Source organism: Podarcis raffonei, chromosome 15 (genome assembly GCF_027172205.1).
Source record: "Podarcis raffonei isolate rPodRaf1 chromosome 15, rPodRaf1.pri, whole genome shotgun sequence".
In the NCBI taxonomy this organism is placed as follows: domain Eukaryota; kingdom Metazoa; phylum Chordata; class Lepidosauria; order Squamata; family Lacertidae; genus Podarcis; species Podarcis raffonei.
Genome location: NC_070616.1, coordinates 23,436,494 through 23,464,096, shown reverse-complemented (window position 1 = coordinate 23,464,096; position 27,603 = coordinate 23,436,494). Strand labels below are relative to the sequence as shown.

The following is a 27,603-nucleotide window of genomic DNA, read 5'->3' as shown; positions in this document are numbered from 1 at the left end:
GAGAGAGAGAGAAAGAAAGAAAGAGAGAGAAGTAAGGGGGAGCTTGAAAGGGGAGACAGAGGAAGGAGAGGCGAGGGCCGGCAGCAGGAACAACGGGAGCCGAGGCGAGGGCAGCAGCAGTCAGCATCCGAGCACCCCTGGCAGCCGGGCGGGGCGGAGCGCAGCCGCAAGAGGACTTTCCCAGGAGTAGACCTCCCTCGCCAGCAGCCCATGCGGTGTCCGGCGGAGGGACATCCAGGGGCTCGAGGGGCGCCAGTGCAGGGGGGTTTTTCCCCCCGGCGAGGGGATAAGGAGACGGCAGGCAGTCAAGCCAGGAGCCTCCGCCAACTCCAGAAGGAAAGTTGCAAACTTTGGGAAAGTTTCTCTCCTTCTTCCCGGACGGGGCGGTTGAGCTGCGGAGAGCGTGATCGGGACTCCGGCCGGGAGGGGGGTCCTTCTTAGAGGGTGTTTGGATCAGTCTCTCTTCCCTCGCCCTCAATACCCCCCACTTTCTGCTGGAGATGCTCTGCCAGGGAGGAGGAGGAGGAGGCGGCTGGCTCCGTTTCTTCTTGACGGCGCTGCTCTGGCCCCAGCCTCTGCCCTGGGTGGCCGCGGCGTCGGGGGCCCCGTCGGAGCTGCGAGTCCGCGTCCGGCTCCCCGATGGGCAAGTGACGGAGGAGAGCCTGCAGGCGGACAGTGGGGCGGACTGCGTCACCCTGGAGCTCCGCAAGGGCGACGGCACCCTCATCACCCTCACGGCCGACTTCAAACAGGTGCGGGGGCGCACGCGGGGGTCGAGGGGGGCACAGGAATTGTGGCTGGGGGGGGCTTTTTTCTCCCCGCCAGGAAAATGTGAGGGTCTTTCCTCTAAGGTAAGAGGATGAACGGGGGAACCAACTGGAAAGGATGGGGTTAATAGATACACACCCACCCAACCAATATTCTGATGGTGATAATAATAATAATTTATTATTTGTACCCCACCCATCTGGCTGGGCTTCTCCAGCCACTCTGGGCGGCTTCCAATAAAGATTAAAAATACATTAAAATGTCACACATTAAAAACTTCCCTGGCGCATTGCTTAAACTTTTAATCTCCCCCTTCCTCCAATGAGCTGAAGAGAGCATCTATGGTGTGTGCCTCTCCCTCTATTTTATCTCCACAGCAGCTCTTGGTCAGACTGAAAGAGTACTAGATATCTGAAGGCCTGAGGGGGACGGAACTAATTCCAGTCCTCCCATTTTTATCCTGGTGGCCTTCACATCTCTGAGTGCCTTGCCTATAGTGACTGTGGGAGATTCAGAGGCTCTGCAAGGATTTGAAGTGGTGGCTCATTGAACTCTAAGCCTGAGTTTCTACCCACTAGGCTGAGTTGGACTGAGAGCTTTCAGAGGTGGGTGGGAGGTTGTAACCTCCAGGATAAAGTGCAAGACAAGGGAAAGGATTCCGACCCTTGGGTCGGAATGTAGAAGGATTGACTTTATACGTGTCTAGAGGGGCCTTTGGTCTCATCCAGGAGGACTCTTCTTACCTTATGTCTTATTTCTGAGAAACAGTGTGTAGGGTTTCAACTTGGAGATTGCTTCAAAGACAGCATCTGCATCTTTGATTTCCCAACCAATGCCAGAGGTGCAACGATCACATCTGCTCACATCCTTACAGTGTTCTGGGGTGTTTTTTTTATGGAGTCGGCTCCCAGACATCAAAGGCTAGTTCATTCATTGCACCCACACGCAAAAGCCACACGCATCACCAAAGGCCCCCCCCCCGTGATGTAGCTCACTCTCCCTGCATGAAGAGGGTGGGGACCAGGATTGTAGGAATTGGCCTGACTTGCTTGAGGATATATCTAATATTAAACATAAGTGCCCAGCTGGATCAGGGCAGTGGCCCACCTAGTCCAACACCTGATTCCCACAGTGACCAACCAGATGCATCATGCAGGACCCAAACACAAGAGAATTCTCCCCTCCTGTGGTTTCCAGCAACTGGGATTCAGAAGCGTTACTGCCTCTGACTGTGGAGGTAGAGCGGAGCCATCACAGCTAGTAACCACTGAGAGCCTTACCTTCTGTGAATCTGTCCAATCCTCTTTTAAAGCCATCTAAGTTGGTGGCCATCACTGCCCACTGCAGAAGTGAGTTCCATAGTTTAACTATGTATGGCAAGGTCCTTTCCCCCCCTCTGTCCTGAATCTTCCAACATTCAGCTTCAGTGAATTTCAATGAGACAGAAATTAACAGCTATATGACTTTGGGCAGCCCTGTACAGGAAAGTTTGATGTCTTACTGAGTTTTTACAATTTGTTGGAAGCCACTCAGAGTGGCTGGGGCAACCCAGTCAGATGGGTGGAGTACAAATAAAATAGTAGTAGTAGTAATAATAATAATAATAATAACAGTGTTAGGAGAAATACAGAAAAAACTTTTCTCTTTCCCCATTCCCCATCTCATGCATAACTGTACAGTGGTACCTCAGGTTACATATGCTTCAGGTTACAGACTCAGCTAACCCAGAAATATTACCTCAGCTTAAGAACTTTGCTTCAGGATGAGAACAGAAATTGTGCTCCGGCGGCGCAGTGGCAGCAGGAGGCTCCATTAGCTAAAGTGGTGCTTCAAGTTAAGTACAGTTTCAGGTTAAGAACAGACCTCCGGAACAAATTAAGTACTTAACCCGAGGTACCACTGTATACACTTGCACCCTGTCACCCTTACTAGCTGTTTCTCTAAACTAACAAGTCCCAAATGGTGCAAGCCTTTATTGCAGATTTCCACGAGGCAGTTGGTTGCCTGTTAGAAACAGAACTTCAGACTGGAAAGACCCTTGGTCTGACCCAGCAAAGTTCTCCTTATGCTCACTGAACTGCAGTGGTAAGGAATCAAGAGATAGCATGCACATGTTTGAACAGAGACTGCATCTTATGGCTTCCATGTGCAACAGATGCTTTCTGACCCACAGCAGTTGCTTGAAAATAAAGATCAGTCCTGATTGAAAGGCTCTCGCAATGGAGTAATCGCTGTGCGGTCAGTGACACAGCCCCAAACAACTGGCTCGCTTGTGCTCTGGGTGTGGGAGGCGAGGAGCATCTCTCTGTGCCCCAGCCATTGTCCTTTCCTTATTAAGCAGAGGCGTCTGTAGATCCCTGCCTCCCCCCACCCCAGCCCTGAACGGTCCACTGTCTGGAATATGGTCCCTGGTGTATTTTGCAGTGGCCTACATTATGCAGTGGAATGGAGCAGATCAAAGAGACTCCAGCCTGGGAACTCTGGTCACTGATATCTTCTCATGGAGGGAGAAGCTTGCAGGATGAGTGGGAGGGTGGGAGTGTTTATAGAGGATCTTTAACTGTGATTTCTGGCATTAGGCTTGCAGAAAGAGAGGGGAGTGATCCCATGCAGGCCTTTACAAACTGATGCACCATGCAAAAGCCTATTTTTTACCTTGTTTGTGGAGGGAGAAATCTTAGATGGGTAGGGTGCAAGAAATAAACTGTTGTTGTTGTTGTGGTGGTGGTTCTGTGCTTTGGAGAAGGCCAACTTTTGCTTTAAAGTCCAGCAGGCAATAGAGAACAGCCTCCAAGTTTTCCTGGCAGGGGAGAGTTGGGGGGAACCCAAATTAGGACCAGCAAGTAAACCAAAGCAAGCTGTGGGGGCTCCCCTCTCCTCCACCACCACACTGTAATCCCAGGTCCAGATCCTAACTAGATCTGTGTCAGCTTAACACAAGGGATGAGGAATTCACAGGCTGTTGTTCAACTCCAACTCACATCATCCCTGACCCAAAGCTGTGCTGGCTGGGGCAGATGGCAGCTGGAGATCCAGAGAGTCACAGATTCCCCCATCCATCCCTGCCTTAAACAAAGCAAGTTAGGAACCAGATATAGAATCTGGAGGTGGAGAGGTAGCTGGGAAGGTGCAGTGAGGGAGTGAGTCTCCGCCTGGATGGAATATGGATTCAAGGATCTTGCGTCATGTTGTAAGATGGGCATCCCCATCCAGGTGCCTTTTGGACTTCAGACCCCATCATCATCAGCCTGAATAGCTCAGTTGGTTAGAGCATGGTGCTGATAAAGCCAAGGTTGCAAGTTTGATCCCCAAATGGAACAGCTGCATATTCCTGCATTGAAGGCTTGGACTAGATGATTCTCATGGTCCCTTACAACTCTATGATTTCTATGATCCCTGCCCATGGGTCATGCAGACTGAGGCTGGTGGGAATTATAGTTCAAAATATGGAGGGTAACTGGGTGGCAAAGACTGTTTTAGACAGTCTTGCTCTACAGAGCAAGACAGACCAGCTCTGACTCTGTTGTTGTTGTTGTTGTTGTTGTTGTTGTTGTTGTTGTTGTTGTTGTTGTTGTTGTTTGTTGCAGCTTTCTAAGTTTCTGTCTCTCACATTCAGCTTTTCTACAGCTTTTCTAGCTAGAGATGCTGAGGACTGAAGCTGTGACCTTTCCCATGCAACACACGTGCTCTACCGCTGAGCTGTGCCCTTCTCTAATTGTGTTTAACCTCCTTTTAAAAGCATCCTGGGGCTGTGGGTTCCACTGGTTAACAGTGCATTGTGCGAAAGCAATGTCTTTTCAACACCCTGAATCTCCTGCTGTAGCTGTCGCCAAGATACGGTCCTTCACAAAATTAGCCTCTTTATGTGCCATCGGTCCATTGAGCTTAGTACTGTCTAAACTGACTGAAAGTGGATCTTCAGGGTTTTCAGTCTGGAGATGCTGGGAAGTGAACCTGTGACATCTGTGCAAACCATGTGCTCTGCCGCAAAAATAAAGCCCTTCTCTGCAAGAAGAAGGTCTGATAAACACAGGGGTGGTAGTGGGAAAGAATGGAAGAATGTGCCTGATTATCGTGTTCTGCTACTTTCTTGTCCTTCCCTGTTGAGGTTCAGTAGGTCCTGCCTTACTGGTTGCAGGATGTCAGCTGAAGTGGTATTGGATGCTGAATTTAACTTCTCCCAAATCTCCGTTTTCATTTTGTTTTCAAAAAAGGACGTTCCTAGCCCTTATGACAGTGAATATGCTAGAAAATATGTTGGCAGTGCTTGGTGAATTCAGAAGCCAGAATTCACCAAGCACTGTTGGTTAATTCACCCCTGGGGATTTATTAATAACCTTTTGCGCTGCCAAAAATTGCCTAGAATAATGCACATGTTGTTTCTCCTTGTTCTGTCATCACAAGAACCCTGCAGATTGTTTAAGCTGAGATTCACCAAAGGTTTCTTGTCCAGCTTAATGATTGAGTGAGAATTTGTCTGACACTGTTACTGCAGTACACTGGCTATCCTGGGTCTGGTCTTGCCCTTCCCTATGACTAGCAAAAGAAGAATTACACAATGGGGTAATAAAAAAAAAGTCTATTTATGGAAAAGTAGAGCAATCGGGCACATATCTTTAATTTGCATAGAATGAGACAGGCTGGAGAAATTAGCTTTTGATGTCACAAAGTTCAGATTACCAGTGTGCAGTGTACATATGGCACGATGAAAGGTCTTTGAGTAAACTGTGGTCCCTTATAGCTTGTCTGCAAGTCCCTCAAATTGTCTGCTACAAGGTAAGTAATAATGGAAAGCCCCAAAGCACCTTCACACGGAAAGGGTTACCTGCTATGTTCCTGCCGTAATTCTTTCCCATCTCTGCTATGGCCAGGGTGTTCTGGCCAACTTCTGGTGGTACCGCCTCCCCCACCCCCATTCTTTGTCTGGATTCTTTCAAAGAATGCAGCACCAAGTAGACATGGCTGTTAACCAGCAAGGTCCTTCAGCTGCCCTTAAGCAAAGGGGTGTGCTGAGAATTAATTAGCACAGGTCAATTATGCCTTGACCATTAGAAGATCTTTAACATGCTGCCTTGCTCTATAACTTTGACATACATGGGTGGACCATGCAGATCTTATTAAAAACAAGTACAGTGGTACCTCGGGTTACATACGCTTCCAGTTACAGACTGGTTACAGCTTCAGGTTACAGACTCCGCTAACCCAGAAATATTACCTCAGGTTAAAAACTTTGCTTCAGGATGAGAACAGAAATCGTGCTCCGGCGGTGCAGCAGCAGCTGGAGGCCCCATTAGCTAAAGTGGTGCTTCAGGCTAAGAACAGTTTCAGGTTAAGAACGGACCTCCTGAACGAATTAAGTACTTAACCCGAGGTACCACTGTAAATGAATGAGAGACATGGCTCCTCTGCTTCATTGCAACTCATTTGTGTGTATTGTAGATGCAAGCCCCTTGGTGGTGGAGGAGATATATAGAGAAATTGTAAAGCCCTTGGGTCTTAGACCTGGCCATTTATTCTTTCTAAAGCACTGTGCACATGAATAGTACACCGTTATTGGTTGTGGTGGTTACAAATGAGGCCTACCACAAAATGTTGCAGCGTCGAGTGCTGCTTTTCCCCATCCTGTTCTCATTTCTCTCCCTAGCAGCACCACTTTTTAGCATTCAGCTAGCCATCGGTGGTCAATGAGCATGCTCAGCCCTCATTGGGCAGCTCCTCCTTTTAAGATTTTGCTTCTAGTTTTGCAAACTTTGGGATTCCGGTTCCTTGGGATTCCAGTTTCTTGGCTATCTAAGGCTCAGCATTTGGAGAACGGGGTCACTATTGGAATATACGCCATGGGGACTTCACAGAGATAATTTAGTTGTTCTTGTAAGCCCTGGCAATGCATCCAAAAAGGCTCTTGTCTTTTATCTTGGGAAAGCAGATCCTTTCCTTGCACTGTATTGGAATCTGCCGTTTGAAGCTTCCTCTGGTTTCACGAGCGATTTGCTAGAAAACCTTGGCATCTTGCTGTTTACACCTCCAGCCTCACTGCGCATATGGAGCTCATTATATGGTTCTCTGGGCGCCCATATTTATCAAGGGTTACAATCTGCGAGCCATGGACCCCTGACCTTTATTCCTTTATCTCCCTGCATTCCCAGATGTAACTGAAATCCCAATACTCCGGCCAAAATAGATGTAATACAGGAAACCCATGATGATGTTCCACGGGGACCATTTTTGAAAATTAATAGAAGTCATAGGGACTGGGACTACGTCACAGAAGGAGGAGGGTGTTATATTCTTTCTTTTCCTCCCATTCTAAGCTGCTCTGTGCCTGATGGGGAGACAACCTACAGGTCACAGTGCCAGCTTGGAGTGCCAGCTTGGCCCTGTGACTGTGGTTGCCCAAGGCTGTGGGTGCCATGCAACATGCATGGCCCTGGCACCAAAATTTGTGGGTGCCTGGCTCCTTCACAGGGAATTTTGTGGGTGCTCAGGCATGCAGGGCCCCAGAGAGCTGGCACCTATGCATACAGTAGAAGCATAGGAAGCTGCCTTATACTGAGAGAGACTCATGGTCCATTCAGCCCAGTATGGTCTACACTGACTGGCAGCAGCACTGCAGGGTTTCAGAGCAGGGTTCTCTCCCAGCCCTGCTTGGAGCTGCTGGGTATTGAATCTGGGACCTTCTGCATGCAAAGCAGGTGCTCTAGCTGCCGAGCTGCGGCCCTTGTATTTAAGATCAAAAGATATTGGTGTTTGACAATCCTAGGTAAAGGTAAAGGTACCCCTGCCCGTACGGGCCAGTCGTGACCGACTCTAGGGTTGCACGCTCATCTCGCTTAAGAGACCGGGAGCCGGCACTGTCCGAAGACACTTCCGGGTCACGTGGCCAGCGTGACGAAGCTGCAGCTGGCGAGCCAGCACCAGCGCAGCACACGGAAACACCGTTTACCTTCCCGCTATAAAGCGGTACCTATTTATCTACTTGCACTTAAGGGTGCTTTCGAACTGCTAGGTGGGCAGGAGCTGGGACCGTACGATGGGGGCTCACCCTGCCGCGGGGATTCGAACCGCCGACCATACGATCGGCAAGTCCTAGGCACCGAGGTTTTACCCACAGCACCTCTAAACTTTCCTCTGTGGGGAAATGACAAAAAAATTATTTTTGGAGGGGGGTGAGTTTAATAAGGAAAACAAATTGCATGGGGAAAGCGTTAAATGGCTTTCACACCAGTTTGACCTAGTTTGTTCTACCTTCCAGTGACTTCTATTCTTTACTTTTTTATGTGAGTGGAGATTCTTATTGCAAATCTCATTTGGCTCTCAGGCTGGGCAGACACACACACACCCCAAGTGTCCCTATTTTCCAGGGACTGTCCCAGATTTACAGAAGCCACCATGGTTTCCGATTTGATCCTGGAATGTCCCACTTTTCCTTAGGATGTCCCTATTTTCATCAGAGAATTGTTGGAGGCTATGCAATGGCAAAGGACTTTACTTGCTCTGGAGCACTGTTGCTGCTCTGTATACTGAGTGGCCTGTAGGGAGGACAGGATCTAGGTCTCCACCCTGTCGATTAACCCCTTCTTTCAGACGCTGAATTTAAGAGCAGCCCTACTGAATCAGACCAATGGCCTGTCTAGTCCAGCATCCTATTCTCACAGCAGCCAACCAGAGGCTTGTAGAAAACCCTCAAGGAGGACCTGAGGACAAGAGCATTCTCTCCTCCTGTGGCTTTTAGCAACTGATATTCAGAAGAATTACTGCATCCAACCAAGGAGACAGAGCAAAGTCATGATGGCTAGTAGACTTTTTCTTCTCCATGAATTTGTCCAGTCCAGGTTGGGGGCCATCACTGCCTCCTGTGGGAGCAAGTGCCCTAGTTTAACTATGTGTTGCTTGAATAAGTTCTTTCTTTTATCTGCCCCAAATCTTCTAACATTCAGCTTTATTGCATGTCCATGACTTCTAGTCTTACGATAGATGGTGGAAAACCTCTCCTTCTCTCTCTCTCTCTCTCTCTCTCTCTCTCTCTCTCTCTCTCATTTTTATTAAGTTTTCTGTTTTACAATTTAAAATACTGCTTTTACATCAAGATATCAACGACTTCTTTTCTTTCCATGGTTCATTTTACATATCATAAATTCCTGCATATTTTACAAAAACTATACCATTCGGTATTCCATTATTGCTCCCATCAAAATGTGTTTACACTGTTGAATTTATCTTAATGCTGCCAGCATTTTCAGCTGTACACAATTATTTCCCATATATTCAATAACCATTTTCCAATCTTCTTTAACCATATGTTCTTCCTGTTCTCTTGTTCTATATGTTAAGTCTGCGAGTTGTGCATATTCTGTCAACTTAAGTTGCCATTCTTCTTTAGTTGGGACCTCGCTCGTTTTCAATTTCTGGGGCTAACGAAACATAGGCCGCAGTAGTAGCATACATAGAAAAACTTTCCTCTATCCACTTCCTCCATGCCATGCATGGGGGGGGGGGGGACACTTTGATCATGTCACCACTTATTCACCTTTTAGCTTTGACTCCCTCAGGGATTCTCCTATATTAGATCCAGCCCTTGCCTTTGTGTCTGTCCTGCACAAAGATCTGTTCTTAGGCAGAGACAAGGAAAGGGAGGGTCCTTCTGGAAGAAAACCATGTGAGTTCTAGCATTCCCAGATGTTTGTTCTTTCCATTACCCGCCCTTCCATACACAAAGAAATGCCATTGAATTCCACAGCACTGGTGTGGTTGCTCCAGAATCCTCTTTGGATTTGCTTAGCTCAGTGACGGCCAAACTTGGCCCTCCAGCTTTTTTGGGACAACAATTCCCATCATCCCTGACCACTGGTCCTGTTAGCTAGGATGATGGGAGTTGTAGTCCCAAAACAGCTGGAGGGCCAAGTTTGGCCATCACTGGTTAGCTGAACATGAGTGCCATTGACAGATGCTGGAAATGGGTGGAGGAAGCTGCTGAAGGATGTAGGATGTAGCTCCCACAAGTTCCCACCAACCTAGATTAGGATTAGACAGATTCGTGGAGGAGAAGGCTATCTTTCTACCAGTCATGCTCTGCCTGCCCGGTTGGAAGGCAGTGATGCTTCTGAATGCCATTTCCTGGAAACCACAGGAAGGGAGAGGTCTCTTGTGCTTGGGTCCTGTTTGCAGGTTTCCCATTGGGGCATAGGATGCTGGACTAGATGGGCCATTGTTCTGATCCATCAGGTTCTTCTCCTATTCTTGGAGAGGTTTTCTGCCTGAGGGTGGGCATCTGCAGGAAGAAGTTCTAGCTTTGGGGAATACTGATTCTGACCCAGTTGGAGAACCCCTTTATCTTCCTGAGGCCTTCATTCTCTTCTGGGGAACAGTTTGAGAGCCGCATGCCCTCCATCCATCCAGGCAGGCAGAAGATATGATCGGAGTTCGAGGACATATGCCAGCCAGGCAGAAATACTCGGGGAGCAAAGCAGTACCACCAAGGGTGTGTGACCTAGGGAAAGGGAAAGTTCTGAGGGCCAGATGGAGCAGCCTCAGGGGCCAGAGATACCCCACCTCCTGGTATATGCCACCTTAATAATTGAGCTGCTCATCCTTCTCAAGTTCTACTGGTTGGCCGCTGGAGTCCCCTGAGCTGAATCCGGCCCATGGCAGGTTTCCAGCTGGCTTTGGAGTTGTTGCCTGCTCTTTTTTTCTTGGGGTGCAGCCTGGATAAAGCTTCCTGTGTATTCTAAAAGTGGTATCTCTGCTTTTTCTAGCTTTGCGTAGCAGCCTAGCCCAGTCAGCGTAAACCTCATGTCGATTTCAAAACTGTACTTTGCCCCTTTTATAGCAGCAGAGAAGAGCACTTCAGTCTGGCTGTGTACTATTTGAGGAATTGAAAGTGAAAGAATTTCTGCAATCTTTGTGGCTTCCCGCTACTCTTGACCTCAACTTGCGTTATCTTGTCTTGGAACTCTTCATTCATCCCAGTGGAGGGAAAGAGATGCCATCTAAGTGCTGGGAAGTGGGGGAGGGTCTGCAGCTCAAGCAGTGTTTAAAATTCCTAGGTGCTGGGTTAGATTCCAAGGAACCTTTGTGGTGTAAAATTGCTGCGCCCTGGCCTGAGATCAATTCTTGCCGTTTGTATAGCAGTTCAGGGTCTTCACCAGGTATGTGGAGGCTGCACATACTGGTAATCCTTGCAACAGTCCTATAAAGTACAGGTGAATTGAATCCTTTTCGGCTTGAGGGCCACATAACCTTCTGGGTGACCTTCCAAATGCGCACATGCACATGCACACGCACTCCTCTCGAAGCTCTATCCAGGCAAAATAAGAGGCATTATCCAGTGCACATTCCAGGCAGACAGAACCACTCAAGGAGAATGTGAAGCAGGGCTGTTGAGGGTGTGTGGCCTGAGAAGAGAGAGGGTGTAGCCTAGGAGGGAGCATGGTCTGGGGACAGTCTCTGCATGTTGCAAGTGAGGGCCTCCAGCAGAGGGCATCTTATCAAGAGGTCCCATTCTGCATAATTTAGGAACTGAATTCCCTCCCGTTATACCCACCAACATTTCTCCGGTGAGAATAGGGACATCCTATTCAATAATAATAATATAATTCTATTATTTCTATCCTGCCCAACTGACTGGGTTACCCCAGCCACTCTGGGTGACTTCCGACATATATAAACACAAAATTAAACATTAAACATTAAAAAAACCAACCTTGCCTTCAGATGTCTTCTAAAAGTTGTATAGTTACTTGTCTTCTTGACTCGGGGGTCGCATGACACCAACATTTCTCTGATGAAAATAGGGACATCCTTAGGAAAAGCGGGGCATTCCGAGATTGAATCAGAAACTGGGACGCCTTCTGTAAATCCAGGACTCTACAGTGGACGCTTGGGTTGCGAACGCGATCCATGCGGGATGCATGTTCACAACCCGCAGTGGTGCATCTGCGCATGCAAGGATTGTGATTCGGCGTGTCTGCGCATGCGCAAAGCATGACTTAGCGCTTCTGCGCATGCACGGCCGCCAAAACCCGGAAGTAACCCCTTCCAGTACTTCCAGGTTTCAGCGGTCCGGGACCCAAAAAAAACTCAACCTGAAGCGTCTGTAACCCAAAGTATGACTGTACCTGGAAAATAGGGAGACTTGGAGGGGCTGTGTCTTGCTTTTCTGGTGCCTACTGGAGATCATCCTCTTCCAAAAAGCCTTTTAAATAGAGATCTTTCCCAGTCTGCATCAGCGTAGAGATTGTTTTTAAGGTATTTTATTGTTTTGTTGCTTGCTGATGAAACACTGGGCTACTTAAGAAGGGTGGGTTATGAATCATAATAATCATCATCATAAGGCCTGCATTGTACTTTAAGATAGCAATGGAAATCCTGTGGCCTTCTATATGTTGATGGACTATAACTAACTCCCATAATCCCTGGAAGGTTATGTATTTATTATTTTTATTTCATTAAATGTATGCACTCTCCTTGGTGGTTAAAAAAACCCAAAACTCTCCTAGTGGTTCATCATGAAAAACACACCAATTAAATTATTGGTAAAAACACTAAAAAAAAACCAGCCAAAAAACCCCAACAGCAACCATTTTAAAGCATAAAAAAATGGCATTAAAGTAAACAAACCACGGATTAAAACATACATCAACATTCTATGTATCTTTGTAGGCTTGCCTAAACAAAAATGTTTTTAGCAGGTGCCAAAAAGTGTACAGTGAAGATTCCTGTGTGATGTCAATAAGCAGAGAGTTCCAAAGTTTCTAACAACTGTGGAATGGGTGTTATGTGACTGGGGCAGATGGGAACCCAACAACATCCTGGACCACAGGTTCCCCATCTCTGCCTTAAAGCTTGCCTGCTTCTATGTGAACCTGTCCTCTTTGCACCGTTGCTCTTTGAGAGGGAAAAGAGGCAATTTGGGATGCACAGCGAGGCAGTCCGGAAGTTTCAAGGCAGGTTCTCAGCAGGAATAAACCCGGTGACGTTAAACATTAGCAAATTTATCACACGGTTATTAAAGTATATATTTCCTGCAGGCTGTGTTTGAGGGCAGGCAGGGCACAGTTTGGCAGAATATTGCTTTTGTTATCCTGTGGAGCAGCCGTGCAAATCGACACAGGGTTGCATTTTAATTAAGCACATCTTTTAAAGTGGGGGGGGGGGTTTCCATATGGAACATTTTGAGTTCAAATAAACTTGAAACCTGAAAATGGTGTTGCTGCTTGGAGAAGTGGTCCCCTAAGGCAGGGGTCATATCCTGATCCTTCAATGGCTGTGAATTTCTTGGTGTCCTTGTGTTTGAAACCTGTTATCTCTAGTTTGGGTGTGTGTGAGAGAGAGAAATTATATCAGATAGGACCTTGTTTACATCTAATGTTAAGCCCAGACCATGAATGAGCAAACGTGCAAGACTTTGGAGATAGGATCTCAAGCCATTTTTCCCCTCCTGGGTCATTTTTATGCTGTGCTAAGCCATGGTGTACAAGGTACGTGGGTGGCACTGTGGGTTAAACCACAGAGCCTAGGACTTGCCAATCAGAAGGTTGGCGGTTCGAATCCCCGCGACGGGGTGAGCTCCTGTTGTTCGGTCCCTGCTCCTGCCAACCTAGCAGTTCGAAAGCACGTCAAAGTGCAAGTAGATAAATAGGCACCACTCCGGTGGGAAGGTAAACAGCATTTCCGTGCGCTGCTCTGGTTCACCAGAAGTGGCTTAGTCATGCTGGCCACATGACCCAGAAGCTGTACGACGGCTCCCTCGGCCAATAAAGCGAGATGAGCGCCGCAACCCCAGAGTCGGCCATGACTGGACCTAATGGTCAGGGGTCCCTTTACCTTTACCTTTAAGCCATGGTGTGGCTTTGGTGTGTATTGTCCCAAACCTGTCCCATGGTTTAGCTCTCCCAGATCACAGAATCACAGTGTTCAAAGGGCCTCCAAAGATCATTTAGTTCAACCTCTGCAATTCAAGAATCACAGCTAAAAAAATCCCTGATAGATGGCCATCCAACCTCTGTTTAAAACTTCCAGTGAAGAAGATTCCACTGCCTTCTGAGGTAATCTGCTCCACTGTTGAACAGCTCTTGACATCAGGAAATTCCTCCTAATATTTAGTCAGAATCTGCTCCCTCATAATTTGAATCTGTTGATTTTGGTCCTACCCTCTGGAGCAGGAGAAAACAAACTTGCTCCATCTTCCATGTGAGAACCTTTCAAATATTTCAAGGAACAGGCTAGGCATACCCAATTCCCTCAACTGTTCCTCATAAGGCTTGGTTTCCAGACAGTTGATCATCTGGTCACCCACCTCTGCACACATTCCAGCTTGTCAATATCCTTCTTAAACTGTGATGCCCAGAACTAGACACAGCAAGGTGTGGTCTGACCAAGGCAGAATAAAGTGGGACTATTATGTCCCTTGACTGGGCACTATGCTTCTTTTGATGGAGCCTAGAATAGCCTTAGCCTTTCCCCGCCTGCTGTATCACACTGTTGACTCGTATTCTGTTTGTGATCTACTAAGACCCTCTAGATCCCTTTTAGTGAACTGTTGTCAAGCCAGGTGATCCCCCATCCTATATCCGTGCATCTGGTTCTTCCTGCCTATGTTTAGAATCTTACATTTGTCCTTATTGAAATTCTTTTTGTTAGTTTTGGCCCAGTTCTCCCATCTCTTAAATTCCTTTTGAATCCTGATCCAACTTTTGAGGTATTAGCTACTCCTCCAAGTTTAGTGTCACCCACAAATTTGTTGAGCATCGTTTCTAGTCCTTCATCCAAGTCATTTATAAAGACGTTGAACAACACTAGGCCTAGACCAGAACCCTGCAGCATTCCACTTATCACTTTTTTCCCAGGGTGAAGTTTTATTGGGTTAGGACAGTTAGGGTTGCCATATGCCCTCTTTTTCCAGGACATGTCCTCTTTTTCATGGGTTGTCATAACGATCCACAGTTAAAAGCAGAAGTCGGAAAATGTGTCTTCTTTTTTGCTTTTCAAAATATGGCAACCCTAACAGTCACAATTCCACCTAACAGTAACAAATGTATTAATTTTTATTTGTTGTTTCATAAAATTTATACACTGCTTGGTTGTTAAAAACAAACAAACAAACCCGCAAAGCGTTTTCCAAAAAATAAAACATTAAAATCAAGAAAAATTCACAACCATACTTTACAACATACAAAAAGTTAAAATACTAAAACAGATTAAAATTACCTCCACTTTCTAAGCATCTGAGTAGGCTTGTCTAAACAGGAATGTTTTTAGCAGGAGCAGAAAAGAGTTCAGTGAAGTTGCCTGCTGGAGCTCAATTGGCAGGGAGTTCCAAAGTTTTAGGCACTCATTTAGTAGGTTTGGCTATAGCTACATTTCGTGGCTTGTCTGGGAGAGCTAAACCATTAGCCTGCATTCACAGAACCTGTAAATTATAGGCAGAGCATCTGCTTTTTGTTCAGAAGGCTCCAGGTTCAATCCCAAGTGGAGTTGGAAGAAACCCTGAAACCCTGGAGAGCTGCTGCCAGACAGTGTTGACAGCATTGAGCCAGATGAATCAACGATCTGCCTCGGTATAACACACCTTCCTGCATTCTGGCTGCTCTCCTCCGTTTCATATCTTGCTCTTTTCACCTCGATTCTCCCCCCAAAAACACACACACACCAAGCCTGACTTATACACTCCACAGCCTCCCTAGCCCCCCCCCCAAAAAAACCCTTTCTGCTAAGTTTTACAGCCCGAAAAAGAAGCAGGCACATCCTAAACTGCATGCCGCCCTGATTAGCATATATTCCTAATTTGCACACACAGTTCTGGATAGCAGAAAGTGGAGTACTAGGCTGTTGAACTGCGAGGGCTTTTTTTAAGTGTTCGTGTTAATTAACTACTGGAACTACAAATGCGTAAATGGTGCGCCTTTCGGATAGAACTATGGACCTGCCTTCGCTTTCGGGGTAAAGTAATTCGCCACTAAATCCGGAAACATTAGATGGTTAGCTTCTCCAACCCACTCCCCGCTGCTTTTATCTCTAGTGCCCCTGAATCGCTTTCCAAAGAAGGATTTCCCAACATTCTCCCTTCGGGAGTCATACTGCGCAAAGAGCCCTTGAGTCCGGAACATCTGTGGGGGTGCTGATGTCACGCTGGAACTTGTTGTCTTTGCTGGGAAAGCTTCACGGAAATCCTTGGCCGCGAACCCTGTCCTCCTTTTGCTTCGCCAAGAACTGACTCAGCGCTGAATCACCTGGTGTGTTTTTTTCTGCAGGAAGGGAGTCGGGAAAGGGACCTCCCTCATTTTGAGGAGAAACCTTTTTTTTTTTTTTTAAGGAGTCTTCTGGCACCTTAGCAAATATTTGTGGACTGGAGTCCATTTCATTTTTTTAAAAAAGATATTTATTAGAGTTTTACAAAATAAAAAAAGGAAAAAGAAAAAAATACAAATAAAAAAACAATTCCATCTTTCCATCACATTCTTTCATTTGCTTGATTCCCGAACCTCCTCAAACCTCCCTTTTTGTATTCCAATTTAATTTGTTAGTTCAGCAAATCCTTCCCCTCTTTACTTATCCTAATCTTTAATCTTAAAATAATATAACATTAAATTTTTGTCTATTAATAATCCAATATTTTCATACTCCTTATAGCATTATAGCTAAAAACCATATAACTTTTCACCCAACATCCTTCTAACCTTCATTAATTTTACAATATTTCCGTAAGTAGTCTTTAAATTTCTTCCAATCTTCTTCCACCGACTCTTCTCCCTGGTCTCGGATTCTGCCGCATTTCATCAGCTGCATGACTTTCATCCCAAATCGGCAGCTGGCAGTCCAATCCTAACCAAGTCTACTTGGAAGATAGATAGATGATAGATAGACTTTATTCGCATTAGCCAACAGCCATGGCAACATAAAACAAGCAATATATACAAATAAAAAGACAGCAATGGGTAAAAAGGGCAATCAAATGACCAAGATTACCGTTCAGATAGTGGCCCTTAATCTCATTGCACCCTCGATAAACCTAGCAACCTTTGCTGTTGTCTGTCTACTCAGAAGTAAGTCGGGTGGTATTCAGTGGGGCTTACTCCCAGGAAAGTGGGGTTAGGATTGCAGCTTTGTAACTTGTCTGGGGACGTCAACACATCATATATTTAAAGCACCCTCCCCTCTAAAAAACAGAAAAAGAAAAAAGAATCCTGGGAACTGGGGGGGGGGCGTTGTTATCGTGGACTTGTAGGCAGGAGTTGATTTGCACAGTCTCCTGTTTAAATGCAATCAAAATAAAATTGGCTGCAGCAGAAGTTGGGGGAAGAAGTAGCCAGAAGCAAAGTCTGTGGCTGGAGCCCAGTGCTGCAAGTAGAAAGGAAGCCTGATACTAGTATGGGAATGTTTGGGCGTAAAGAGCAACACCAGCCCTGTCCCCCCTGAGTCTGGGCCAACTGAGCCATCAGAGCATGGTTTGTTTAGATAAAGATCTGGCTTTGGGGTTTAACACGCCAGCTTGGAATAATAAAAAGGAAGCTGTTCTGATTTAGCTGATGGGTCATTTTGAGAGGGAGGCGAGAATAGGGGTGTCTGAGTTGCATGGAGGCCTCCGAGCGGAAGTGAGTACCCAGGGAGTCACGGGGAAGAGCACGCAGGAGATGAAAGCAGGAAGGGCAGTTGATTTCTGCAACTGACACCCTGAAATCAGCTCATCTGGGAGCAGGGTTTGTGTGCCCAAGTGCTTCTGTGCACCTGAAATCCCATCTCTTCCTGTTTGCCGTGCAATCGCTTCTTCCATGGAAGAGTTGAGTGACACTGCAGGGTGGGGTGGAAAAAGCTTTCCACAGATCAGGCGCGGTGACAAATCTGACACAGGGCCAGTTTGTTTGTTTTGGGCTTTCCTGCCTAGCCCTTCCACCAAAGAGCTGGTGGCAGTCTGCATGTTCACCTTTATCCACACAACAGCCCTGTGAGGTGGGCCATTTGCTCTCTTTCGGCCTCACCTGTAATTGAACAGGGATCTGAATGCAAGCCCAGCTCTCCAACCAGAAGACAGGGAACCTGCAGCCCTTCAGAGGCTGCTGGGCTCACAACTCATGAGTCCCAGCCAGCAGAGCCAGTCACCAATGATATCAGGAGGGCCACAGGTTTGCCATCACCAGCCCACAGAGGCTGTCAGAGGCTCTCCAGCATTTCCAGCAAAGAAAGGTCTTTTGCATTTGCAGTTATATTTCCTCCAAGGAGCTCAAGGCGGAGAACATGGTTCTCCCACTCCTTCTTTAATCCCCACAACAACCCTGTGAGGTAGGTCAGGCAGAGAGACTGTGCTTGGACCAAGGTCACCCAGTCAGCTTCATGGCTGAGTGGGGATTTGAACCCTGGCCTCGCAGATCCTAGTCCCGTCGCTCTAAACACTATACCACACCGGCTTCCCAGCCCCACCTGGAGATTCCAGGGACTCAGGAAGAATCATAGCGCCATAGAGTTGGAAGGGACCCTGATGATCATCTCGTCCAACCCCCTGCAATGTAGGTATATGCAACTGCTCAATATGGGGATTGAACCTGCAACCTTGGTGAGACTGGCTTCTGGATTAGGCCATAAACCCATCTAATCCAGCAGCCCACTCTAACAGTGGCTAGGCAAATACCCCTTCTGAAGCAGGATTCATTAATGTGTTATGGGGAATGAATCAACATGCTACCTAATGTACAGTGGTACCTCGGGTTAAGTATTTAATTTGTTCAGGAGGTCCGTTCTTAACCTGAAACTGTCCTTAACCTGAAGCACCACTTTAGCTAATGGGGCCTCCAGCTGCCGCTGCGCCGCCGGAGCACGATTTCTGTTCTCATCCTGAAGCAAAGTTCTTAACCTGAAGCACTATTTCTGGGTTAGCGGAGTCTGTAACCTGAAGCGTGTGTAACCTGAGGTACCACTGTAGTAGAGAGGGGTTTAGTTTCTCCTCCTTCCCTGTGCGGGTCTCTTTTCCCTGGTTCTCCCCTTTTAACCCTTGTTAGCCATCTCCTTTCTCCAAGCCCTCCTCTCCAGTTTAGTGAAGATGCCGTCTGCGACCCACTCCGAGAGGCCTCCCGACTGCCCTTCCTTTCCACGCCAGGCACAGGGGAGAGAGAGCGCTCACAGCCTATAAATCACCCGGCACACAGAGAGAGTAGATAAATATTTAGACTGGCTCAGCGGCGCTGCTGGGTCACCCGCTCGCTGGCGCGACGGGAACGGGAGTTTGCAAGGGCTGGAGAATGATTGGGACTTGCGAGAGAGTGAAGTAGCTGGCCGACGTGGGGCCCGGAGGGAGAACCACAGCTAAAAGCAAATAGGTTTGGGAGCCAAAGCGCCAGAATTTTGTCTGAGTGACTCCTCTCTTTCTGTCGCAAGGGGGGTTTCACATTAGGGAGTTTCAGAGGTCACCCCCTCCACCAGGGAAAGGCTGGTGGACAGTCAGCCGTGACCCCCTTCAGGTTACTCCATTTCATTCCCCCTTCTCCCCCCACTCCAAATATTCAGCCAGGATTCTGTGGCCACTGAGCATGCTCAGTCCTCACTGGGCTGTGTACTCCCATTTCTGCTGAATTACTTGTACTTCTGCAAAACCGTGAGCTTTTCAGGTGGATGGTCCTATTTCTGCGGCAAATGGAATGGCGCTCATGCTTGGACATTGGAAATAATGGGAATGAGTGGGTGTCTGTTGTTGTTTGAAAAGCTCTCGCAAAAGGTGGGTGTGGGGAGGAGCCCCTGGGAGTAGAATTGGCAACCTTGCATGTAGGATTGCCACATCTATCAAGCCAGCAGAGCTGCAGTTTGGAGCCGCTTTCTGGGCAGTTTAATATTATTTGGATTGCTCCAGCCCACACAGCTTGGACATTGCACCCCCCCAGAAAGGAAGCCCCCCCCCTAAACAGTGAACATAGGGAGCTACCTTACCTGTAGCTCAGCATTGCCTACACTGACTGGCAGCAGCTCTCTAGTGTTTCAAGCAGGAGCCTCTCCCGCCCCTACTAGGATTGAACCTGGGACTTTCTGCATGCAAATCCCATCCTTTGCCACTGGGCTATGGCCCTTCTCTGCAGCACACACTGCCCACACTTTTCTAGGCTTCACCCTAGAATGCATGAGGACTAGAAACATGGAATGGGCCAGCTGCATCCTCCCCCCAAGAGAGCAGGGAAGGAGCCCAAAGAGAAGTACAAGCTTGCAAGAGAAGCTCTCTCTCTCTCTCTCTCTCTCTCTCTCTCTCTCTCTCTCTCTGTGTGTGTGTGTGTGTGTGTGTGTGTGTGTGTGTGTGCCTGGGATCGTCTCCTCTTCCCCATTCATCTTCTTCTGTGTTTTAAATGCATCCAGCCAACACCCAACTCAATCCTGGGTCCAGCGTGCAGCTGTGCTGTCAGCTGTCTGGTCGTTTCCTGCATTGTCTGGCCGGCCTATCGTACTCCTGGGAGGGGAAGACGGTGAATCAGCCTTGGAATGTATGCAGGCAGACCCAGAGGTCATCCCAGGGAGAGAGGCTTAGCCAGAGTGAGCTCAGTTCCTGAGCTCTTGGTCTTATAAAGGCAGGTGCCTGGAATGCCACACAGATCCAGGAGGGAGAGGAGCTAGGACAGGAGGCCTCACTGTGCTAATTTAGTCTTCCAGGATGAGTCTTCTTGTAGATAAGGGACTTTTTCTGCACACACACACACACACGACACAGTGCAGCCAGGTGAAAACACTCAAAGGTACAAACAGATTTTATTTTATTGGAAGCAAGTAACATGGAAATAAGCATTGAACTTGCACCATAGTTTCAGAAGTGGCCTACACTTCGTGTGAAATCTCAATGTGGGACTTATCTGTTAGGGGACAGTTGTGGAAATGGAATAAACTGTCATGTGAAGTTCCTCTTTACTGCAGGTTTGATTATGTGTGTCACCCCAGTACCACAAATTTGATCGGAATTGCAGCCCCAGGTGGAAGGATTTGTTCTGCGATTTATTGGGGATGGCATCAATGTCATTTCAATCACCTGGAAATTTCCCCATCTGTCTCTTCTCTCCCTGCTCCCCCTATCATCTTCCTGTGGTGTGTTTCCAGTTTTGTGGTTCAACAGCTGAGTGTCAGGCAGAAATTCAATAGTGTTTCCTATCTTCAACCTAGGAAATGTCCAGGGATGGAAACTGGCACAGGAGAGACCAACATTCCCAGCATCTCTAGTTAGGGCTAGGAGAGAATCCTGTCTGAAATCATGGAGAGCTGCTGCTAGTCTGTGTAGACAATATTGAGCTAGATGGACCAATGATTTGACTTGTTGTAAGTCTGCTTCCTGCGTTCTCCTCTTTCTGTTTGCAGATTTGCTGCAGCTCAGACACCGTAAATTCCCCTAATGACAGCCCATATTCCCTCCCCCTTGGCTTCTCTTGGCTGAGGTCCTAGGAGAAACCCTCCTGCAGGCCTGTATTTGGAGCCCTCCCAGTGAACTGTATAGACCCAGTTAATGCCCCTGTTCCCTTAAGCAATGCCGGTGCGGAGTCTGAATTCTGCAGGCAGAATTCAAATAAACAACACACCCTGGGCTCTGTGTCCAGCAGCAATAAGGTATCTGCACCCTCAGTGAATGGAAGCTTAGACAGATGGTTTACACAACCATGTCAAACTGAAACCAGGAATGTATTTTAACTCTTCCCCCTTTTCTCTTTAGGAGGTGAAGATTTTCCGAGCCCTAATCCTTGGAGAACTGGAGAGGGGCCAGAGTCAATTCCAGGCACTCTGCTTTGTAACCAGGCTCCACCGCAATGAGATCATTCCCAGTGAGTCCATGGCCAAGCTAAGACAGGTGAGAAGATGGAGGGATGGTCATGGGTTCTTGCATTTAGGGTAAGGTGACCCTAAGGCACATTATTACTCTTTTTGTTCTTTAAATTTACTGGTCCCCTTTCAGTGGAGCAGGGATCAATGTCCTAGGTGACTTTCAGAAAATAATTGTGACAACTAACCGAGATTTTCAAATGTTTGCATAAAAGGTGCAACTATTTACCATGTCCAATGAATTAACTATGCACAACCCATCCTCAGATTCACCCCCCACCCCCTTTGGATTAGAACAAATTCTGCTGCAGGCCAGTATTAGGAGCCCTACCTGGGCACTGTGTATAACCCTGTTAAATAATCCACTTAAGTCAGCACCTAGATGGAACCTGAACACAGGAGTTCATGGTTCATCAAAGCAGGCATTCGCCTGCTTGCAAAAGGGGGAAGAGAGAGGATTTTCTTGGTGGATTTCTAGGCCACAAAGCTGCTGTATCTATAGAAAAAGGCTCTGCTGTGGATCCCCATTAATCGCACTTCAGGGCCTAACAGACAAGTTGCATGAAACAGAAACCCAACAAGCTGCTTTTGTCAATTGAAGGCAACTTTGCAAGGAATGGGATTAGGAGTGGAGAAGAAGAGTTTGGATTTGATATCCCGCTTTATCACTACCCAAAGGAGTTTCAAAGCGGCTAACATTCTCCTTTCCCTTCCTCCCCCACAACAAACACTCTGTGAGGTGAGTGAGGCTGAGAGACTTCAAGAAGTGTGACTAGCCCAAGGTCACCCAGCAGCTGCATGTGGAGGAGCGGAGACGCGAACCCGGTTCCCCAGATTACGAGTCTACCACTCTTAACCACTACACCACACTGGCTCTTAGAGAAGCAGCAGCACGGGAATGCTTAACCCTTTCCCCTACATGTCTCCACTCCAGCTTTATCTCCCCAAGTAATTTTTCTCTTTACAACATCCAAACACGCAGTTGCCCCTCTTGAACACCTGCTTGGAGACCCACAGAGGGGAAACCAGCTTTGTGGGGGGAAGGAATTTGAAGCAAAGAAATTGCAAGCAGAAAAGGGGGGTTTTATCCTTTCCCTCCTACCACCTTTGCAAAGTTGTCTTCACCACACCCTGTCCCCTGTTGTGTGGTCCCAGTAAACAATAGTTTGGCTTGTTGTGTGGTGTGAACCAAGGCAAGATTACATCCTTCCACTAATTCAGCTATATCTTAACTGAATTTGAATTAACATCGCAAGTGTTTCTAGCAAACAGGAAAGCTTTTGAGTAATTTCCTTAATTTTAGCACTTACTATTTTGGTCAATTTAGTATATTTGTGTTAATGAAGAGGCAGTTAGATTTTTATTTACAAATATGTCTCCCCCCCCCCATCCCAGTTGATGAGGCATGGTTGCCTCATATTTCAGTGCTGCTTTTTTTAATGGTAAACTGCTGTGAGTTTTAGGGGAGCAGACAATGAACTATTTATGCCTGCGTGCTTCTGTTCATTTATGGTCGTTAAATACACAGACTGACCCCCAGCGAAAAACAGCTGTTGGGTTTTAAAATGACACCGGTGATAGCAAAGCTAATGAGACTCCTCCACTGCTTTCTCCCTGCCCAGAAAAATCCACGGACCGTGCGGCAAGCTGAAGAGGTGCGTGCCCTTGAGCATCTCAGCATGGACGTGGCTGTCAACTTCAGCAAAGGGGCTCAGCTCAGCTCCCACATCCACAACGTCTGTGCGGAGGCCAAAGAGGCCATCTACACCCGGGAAGAGGATGTGAAGTTCTGGCTGGAGAAAGGTAGGTGGCGCCGTTCCCATTTGACATCTTCCTTCTGCAGCAGTGACAGTGGAGAATGGCAAGAATAGCTAATGGGTGGCCCTCTCCAGATGTTGCTGGACTCCAACTCCCATGAGCCCCAGCCAGTGTGTGGCCCGCTGATCATGGAAGAAGCATGGGGAACCTGGTTCGAGGAGTCTGATGCAGAAGGTAGCAAGCAAGAAAGGCACCTGGGGAGAATGGGTGGGTTTAGGGCAGGCATGGCCAAACTTGGCCTTCCAGCTGTTTTGGGACTACAATTCCCATCATCCCTGACCACTGGTCCTGTTAGCTAGGGATGATGGGAGTTGTAGTCCCAAAACAACTGGAGGGCCAAGTTTGGCTATGCCTAGTTTAGGGCATGGGACACCTTTGGGTGCTGGAGGCTGGTAAAAACTGGAGGAGCTTTGGACCGCATTCACACCATACATTTAAAGTGCTATGATACCACCTGAAACATTTGTGGCTTCTCCCGAAGGATTCTGGGAGCTGTAGCTTGTTAAGAGCGCTAAAAGTTGTTAGGAGGCTCCTTATTCCACTCAGAGAGCCACAGTTCCCAGAGTGTTTGAACAATTAATCCCTCTTCCCAGGGAACTCTGGAAATGGTAGTTCTGTGAGGTGGACAGGGGGCCTCTTAACAATTCTCTATTTTTATATATATAATTTTTTAAATTTTGTGTTTTACAATTTAAAATACTCCTTTCACGTCCTTAAGATATAAATGACTTCCCTTTTTCTCTTTCCATGGTTCATTTTATAAACATAAATCCCTGCATATTTTACAAAAACTGTACCATTCAGTATTCCATTATTGTATCCCTCAAAACTTGTTTACACTGTTGAATTTATCTTGATGCTGCCAGCGTTTTCAGCTGCACGCAATTATTTCCCATATATTCAATAAACATTTGCCAATCTTCTTTAAACATATGTTCTTCTTCTCTTATTCCAGGGGTCAGCAAACTTTTTCAGCAGGGGGCCGGTCCACTGTCCCTCAGACCTTGTAGGGGAGGGGGCTGGACTATATTTTTGAGGGGGGGGGAATGAATTAATTCCTATGCCCCACAAATAACCCAGAGATGCATTTTAAATAAAAGCACACATTCTACTCATGTAAAAACATGCTGATTCCCAGACCGTCTGCAGACCGGATTTAGAAGGAGATTGGGCCAAGTCTGGCCCCCGGGCCTTAGTTTGCCTACCCATGTTGTATTCTATATGTTAAGTCTGTGAGTTGTGCATATTCTGCCAACTTAAATTGCCATTCTTCTTTAGTTGGGACCTCGCTTGTTTTCCATTTGGGGGCTAACAAATCACGGGCCGCATTAGTAGCATACATAAATAGCCTTTTTTTACACCTGGGGCCTACTAACAATTCTCAGCCCCCTTAACAAACTACATCTCCTAGAATTATTTGGGGGGAGCCATGACTGAGCCAGAGGGACGCAGGTGGCGCTGTGGGTTAAACCACAGAGCCTAGGACTTGCCGATCAGATGGTCGGCGGTTCGAATTCCCGCAACGGGGTGAGCTCCTGTTGCTTGGTCCCTGCTCCTGCCCACCTAGCAGTTTGAAAGCACGTCAAAGTGCAAGTAGATAAATAGGTACCGCTCCAGCGGGAAGGTAAACAGCATTTCCATGCGCTGCTCTGGTTCGCCAGAAGCGGCTTAGTCATGCTGGCCACATGACCCGGAAGCTGTACGCCAGTTCCCTCAGCCACTAAAGCGAGATGAGCGCCGCAACCCCAGAGTCGGCCACGACTGGACCTTATGGCCAGGGGTCCCTTTACCTTTACCTATGACTGAGCCAGGGGCATTGCAGTGCTGTAAACAGCATAAGACAGCTTCCTAGGTTCCCATGCCAGGTCATTTCCAGATCCAGCGCAACCGTTCTGGTTAAAGCCCTAAAGGAGTGGAGACCCAGGTACCTTGAGGACCAGCTCATCCCTTATGAACCCACCTGTGTGCTTAGGTCCTTGGTGGAGACCCAGCATTGGCTGAGATCTCTTAACAACTCTCAACACCCTTAACAAACTTGCAGTTCCTGGGATTCTTTGGGGAAAGACATGACTGTTCAAAGAGCTATCGCAGTGCCTGGATGTGGCCTTGGCACGGGATGTGACTTTCTGTCTTTGTGGCTCTCTTGCAGGTGTGGACGGCTCCATGTTCGAGGTCCTGCCCCAGTCAGCTGACCTTCCCAACTTGCAGCGGTGCCGCCTGTGTGCAGATCGCTGGAGGCCCTGCATCTGCAGCTATGCACTGAGCATCGAGTGGTACCCCTGCATGCTCAAGTACTGCAAGAGCCGCGACGCTGCTGGGAAGGTCTCCTCCTACAAGTGTGGCATCCGCAGCTGCCAGAAGGGCTACAGCTTCGACTACTACGTGCCGCAGAAGCAGCTGTGCCTTTGGGATGAGGAGACCTAGCAGGGCGCCCAGGCAGCCATTTTGTCCCATCGGTGCTTCCCTTCCACCTCCCTTCATGTGGTTCTGGGTCGCTCTGCCAAGATGGCTGCCTAGGAAAGGAGGAAGGTGCGGGGCCTAGAGGGGAGGTGGGGCACCTGTCAGGACTCCATTTTATGAAGCCTTCGTGTGGGTCTGTCCAACTCCTTTTCTACCGAACTGCGAACTCCCTTGGACTTGGGGATATAGGCCACATTTGACTATGACCTTGCCTAAGAAGATGGTGAGCTGTTGGCACAAGGACGTGCTCTAGGGTAGAGCTGGTTGTTGAAGCCTTGGGACCAGGCCCCTCATGCACCATTTAACCATTGGCCCTCTTGAATTCTTAAGGTCCTTGACAACCCAGACTGAAATGTGACCCACTACACTCTTTTTGTATCGTCAGGACAATTGAGGGAAAAGGACAGAGGCTCTTCCTTGACAATCTTCCAGAAGGAATATGAGAACAGATGAATAAGGAGGCTTCTCCAAGCACCACACTTTTATGGGTGTTTAATCTCCCCAGTGGTGGTCATGCGGGGCTTGAACCTGTGGCCTCCATATCGAAGCTCTTGAACTTGAAGAGCGCCCTGACACTTGCTACCTGGGTCAACCAGCAGAAGGAAACAAGCAGCCACAACAAGATGGCTGTTCTACATTGAACACTCAACGCTCATGAAACGAGGCATCAGAACTGGTGTCTAAGTGTGGTGTTCCTGCCCCCTGCTCCTTTTGCATAATGATGGCAGGAAGATCACAGAATAGCAGGATTGACACCAACCTCAGAAACAATTCATCACATCCCCTAAACAGCAGATCCCTGCAGCAACCAATGTTTGTTATTGGTTTCAGCAGCATGGCTGTACCAGGCTATACCCAGCAGATGCCTCATGATCAGCTGACTGGCAGAGGAGGAAGAGCATCACTGAGACCTGCCTTTGATCCCAGTTGGCTGGTACATTGAAGAGACCTGTCTCTTGCTCCCAATTGCTCCTCCCTAGGAGGAGGAAACACCAACCAAGTTCCAGTTAGAGGTACTCACACTCCAACCTTGCTAGCATCTGTCTCCCAGTGGTTGAGGATCAGTGGGCAGCTAGGAACCAAAGCAGGAATGAGAAACCTATGGTCGTCTAGCAGGGGCAATAGTCTGGAATGGCTAACAAAATCTGCAGGACCACAAGCTCCCCATCCTTGCAGTATAGGAAAGTAACCCTGAAGATGTCCCAGATGCCTGCAACTCAAGGGTAGCCAGCATGGTTTGGACTCTTAACTCCCTTCAGCTCCTGCAAGCATCACCAAAGGTGAGGGATCATAGGTGCTGTAGTGCAGCAGCAGCAGCTGGACTACCATAGGTGTCGTCCCCCTACAACCTGAGCTAACAGATGCCAATGAGCATTTCACAGGCTTAAGCACTATGGTTCTGTTTTGAGATCCAAAACCCCTGTTCCTTCATTTCTTGTTAACAGAAAGTAATGTGCCTGTGCATTTCTACATGATGCAATATCCCAAAAATGTGATAGGACGAATTGATGACAGTCCCCAATTTTGAAAAGAGACTCTTTCAAAATTTTGAAAGAGAAAGCCAAGGGGAACAAAGTAATATGGGGTGACCACTGTGCAACAGTGGTGTCAGAAGTGGCCCAAGCTATAGGAGTATGTGGGGATGCCCAGGCATGAAGGAGAGAGTCTGATTTAGCTGTGATTCCTGCATTGTTGGGGGTTTGGACTACTAGATGACACTTGGGATCCCTTCTAACTATATGATTAAGGCATAGAAACAGTCCCTCTATGCTACTGCCTGTCTCTCCAGCT

The 27,603-nt window shown here is 47.6% G+C and overlaps 1 protein-coding gene across 1 annotated transcript; it reads left to right on the top strand.

Annotated features, from left to right (window-relative positions):
- OAF (out at first homolog) lies at nucleotides 1-27,336 on the top strand. The gene is made up of 4 exons (XM_053367343.1): nucleotides 1-752; nucleotides 21,428-21,562; nucleotides 23,157-23,337; nucleotides 25,502-27,336. The coding sequence occupies exons 1-4, from the start codon at nucleotides 501-503 to the stop codon at nucleotides 25,774-25,776; spliced, it is 843 nt and encodes a 280-aa protein (XP_053223318.1). The 5' UTR covers nucleotides 1-500; the 3' UTR covers nucleotides 25,777-27,336.
- Nucleotides 27,337-27,603: the final 267 nt, after the last annotated feature.

Bases quoted from the DNA above. Each gene is read 5' to 3' on its own strand.
- OAF (XM_053367343.1), top strand. From the start codon at position 501: ATGCTCTGCCAGGGAGGAGGAGGAGGAGGCGGCTGGCTCCGTTTCTTC. The intron at 753-21,427 runs GTGCGGGGGCGC...TTTTCTCTTTAG, and splicing joins TCACGGCCGACTTCAAACAG to GAGGTGAAGATTTTCCGAGC. The intron at 23,338-25,501 runs GTAGGTGGCGCC...GCTCTCTTGCAG, and splicing joins GAAGTTCTGGCTGGAGAAAG to GTGTGGACGGCTCCATGTTC.